General features: G+C 45.3%; 1 protein-coding gene across 1 annotated transcript; it reads left to right on the forward strand.

The window, feature by feature from the left end:
- Nucleotides 1-609: 609 nt before the first annotated feature.
- On the forward strand, nucleotides 610-2,974 carry LOC105076606 (calcitonin receptor-stimulating peptide 2-like). Its single transcript, XM_010964828.3, has 3 exons — nucleotides 610-695; nucleotides 1,435-1,566; nucleotides 2,808-2,974. Exons 1-3 carry the CDS (start codon nucleotides 610-612, stop codon nucleotides 2,965-2,967), a joined length of 378 nt encoding a protein of 125 aa, XP_010963130.3. The 3' UTR covers nucleotides 2,968-2,974.
- Nucleotides 2,975-3,522: the final 548 nt, after the last annotated feature.

Raw genomic sequence — 3,522 nt, forward strand, 5'->3', positions numbered from 1 at the left:
GTAACCATTAAACGCAAGCCCCAGTAACACGTTCTGGGAGATTTTTTCCCCCCACATTTAAGTCCAGGGTCCGAATTTGAGACTACCAGCTTGCTTCTTACAGGGTACTCTTTGCCAAAGTGTAGAGCAGCTGAACAGTATAATTCGGTTTTTCAGTTTCTCAGGGATTTAAACTGCAGAGATACATCCTCTCCATTCCTTGCCCCCTGCGGGGTATGAGCAAAATCCTGGCATCCAGGGTACAGCTGAGTTGCACTGTGGGAAAAGCTGTGGTGACAGGGTACTCCGAGTCTGTCCTCCAGGAGTCCTGGCCAACAGGTGGTATGTGAGAGTGTGTGGGTGCTAGGGAGGGGACTATGGACTGAGACCTCCTCACCCTAGTCTTCCGTTTGGTTTCTGTGCTAAACCAAGAGTGCTACAGGCTCACTGGATCCTCCAGCAGTCCACTTTGCTGAGGAGAAAACAATGTTGAAGGGAAATGACATGACCAGCCTGAATTCAGGACACCAGGGAGTTAGAGGGATAAGCAGGAGCAGAGCTCTGGTCTGTGGGCCTATAGGACTTGGAACTGTTGCACGGTGATGTCATTTTCCCTTGCAGAGAGGCGTCATGGGGTTCTGGAAGGTCTCCCCATTCCTAGCCCTCAGCATCCTGGTCCTGTACCAAGCTGGCATGCTCCAGGCAGCACCACTCAGGTAAGAAGGCTCTCACCTCCTACAGCCCCTGGAATCATACAAGTCCCTGTTCTGAGTGGGCTTTTGGTGGGTGGAAGTGGAGGGATGGGTGGTAGTGTACCGCTGTATGAATGTAAATGTGTATATAAGTTTTTCATAATTTTTTGTGATACAAAGATATGTAGCACACAATTTACAAACAGACATAAGGTATGCAGTACTCATTTATGTAAATTTTATATAACTCATTGAAACTTAGAGCATGCTCTACTGCTTTTAAACAAAATTTGTCTTTCACATATTTACTAATTTAACCATAATCTGAGAAATAGATGTATTCTAACTGCTAATTTGCCAATACATTTGTTATTAAATCTGATATGCAATCTATTCACCTAATTTCTCACCCTCATTCAAATTAAACTGAAACCACTTTCAGATTTAAACTATCATTAGCATTTATTTTGAATAATGTCTGTATTTAATACCAAGCTTATAAAGTTCCTGAAACTCTATCTATCAGCTTTCATATGACTATATGATCCAGTTCCAGCAAACCATTTCTTTGAGGTCACATCATAACCTAACTCCTGGTGAAGCAGCATTTTTGGATGGACACTGGGCTCATGCCCTGTCCATTGAAAGTTGGGGCAGCCACATCCTCAGGGGTAGTCAAGAAACCAGGAGACCTGGCTGCTTATCCTGAGGAGGAGGTAGACAAGGGCTTAGAGCTCCTTTTGGGCTTGCTTGCCCTTCCTAGGTCAGACTTGGAGAGTGACTTTGATCCTGCTACACTCACCGAGGAGGACATGTGCCTCCTACTGGCTGCCATGGTGAAGGATTATGTGCAGATGAAGGTTGGTGAGCTGGAGCAGGAGACAGAGGACTTCAGGTAAGTCTCTGCACTTCTCCCAGAACATTGCTCACCCTCCCCACCAGCTTACCAGGAAGGCATATCTTGACAGGTAGGAAAGACCACATCCGGACAGCAGCCAGCAGGCTGTCACTGTGCATCTTGGTCTGTGGCCCAGCTGTTCTACAGACTCCACTGAAGACATAAGTCATGTGGAGAGGCTACAGTTGTAGCACATGTAAAAAGATCCCTTTCTGAAAGAAGTGGGGGAAGATGTAGAATAGCTCACTTGGAAACTGGCAGTACTGAAGTGACCTCCCAGCATTGGTAGAGTTTAGCTTCATAAGTGTAAAGCCAGGGAATGAACCAAGGTGCTTATTCAACCCCTCCCACTCCTTTCTAGTTCCTTTCTCCCTATAACTTAATGCATGTGGTCTTCTCTGGGTGCTCTTTGGGCTAGTATCAGTGGCTTTCTTTGTGGCAATGGATGTCTGGAATATCAGATGGGAGGAGGGAGAGCAGGCCAGAAGAGAATCACCCAGGAAGAGATCAGGAGAGAGAGGACAGCCCTGTGAATGCCTGCGGAGAGCTTCTCAGTTCCGCCTCTGAATATGCTTTTCATTGGGGGATAAAAGTATATTTCTAAAAACACCTGAGCTTTGTGGTTATTGCTCTGGCCACATCCCACACTTCATGAATACAAGGATCTGTCTGGCAAGTAGCTTTAGCCCTTGGTAGCTGGAGTCAGAGCAGGGTGGGTGGTCCCTGAGAGCAACCTCAAGTAGCACAAACAGAAGCACCAAGGAGCAAATAAGCACCTCTGACCTGATGCTGCAAACTCACTTTATCTTCCAGGAAGAAAGGAGAATTTTCCTTCCCCAAAGGAATACTCAGTACCTACAAATGAGATACATCTTCCAAATAGACCAAATAACGGGGATTGGGTGTGGCACCATAATCTTTCTAGTCACATAAGCCTTGGTCAAGTTTTAGTTTACTTGTACAGAAAAGATTGGCTGTTACACTTCTGTGTTCCATGGCTTGTCTCCCAGAGCATGTTTAGTTTTTCTGATACCCTTGGAAATGTTTATGGGGAGTGACTGTGGCATTTTCCTTAGTGCCTTATGATTTTCTGCTGTGATTTTGTGTTCAGGAGAAATATTTAAGGCTCACTGGTGCCTCTTAGAGCAGTAATTTTCCACTGAAGGTCCCATGGGGCAGGCACCCACCCTCAACCTCTCACTGACAGACCTTTTCTTTTTCTCCTTCCTACAAAACAGCATCACTGCCCAGAAGAGATCCTGCGACACTGCCACCTGTGTGACCCACAAGATAGCAGGCTGGCTGAGCAGATCTGGGAGTGTGGTTAAGAGAAACTTTGTGCCCACCAATGTGGGCTCCGAAGCCTTTGGCCAGGACAGCAGGGAACTTCAGTTCTGAGTAGTGAAATGACTCCAGGAAGAAGGTGACTGCCCTAGTACCTTGATGGCTGGACAGATGGCTGGGTATTGCAGGGGTGTAGGTCACACCCTAGCCCTCCCTGGGTCTGTATCATAAAAAAACTCACAGGAGAACGTGACGACTCTACTCTCTGGAGAAAGAACAGAGTCCCAATAGCTGAAATCCCTAGAATTAGTATTTCTGTTTTTTCAGTATGTCCCAGTGACACTGAGATCATCTGCCAGAAAATATAGATCCTTTTCATTTAAAACACTATTCTTTTGCAGTTATAATGGTAAGTATTCTAGTTTTTAGTTTGAAAGGCAAAGACTCAATCCTTTTCGAGTATTCCTCTCAATGTCATGTACATCTGGATTCAGAACTTAGACCTGAGTTCAAATACTGTGTCCTCTACTAACTCTATGACCATGTGCCAGACCCTCTCTGAGCCTCAGCTTCTACATGCAGATTAAAGGCAACAATAGTATCAACCTGTTATCATTAAAATAAAAAGTAATTGAGATAATTCATGGCAAGAGCCTCTCAACTAATGAG

The sequence above is a fragment of the Camelus bactrianus genome, chromosome 10, assembly GCF_048773025.1.
Source record: "Camelus bactrianus isolate YW-2024 breed Bactrian camel chromosome 10, ASM4877302v1, whole genome shotgun sequence".
Lineage (NCBI taxonomy): Eukaryota > Metazoa > Chordata > Mammalia > Artiodactyla > Camelidae > Camelus > Camelus bactrianus.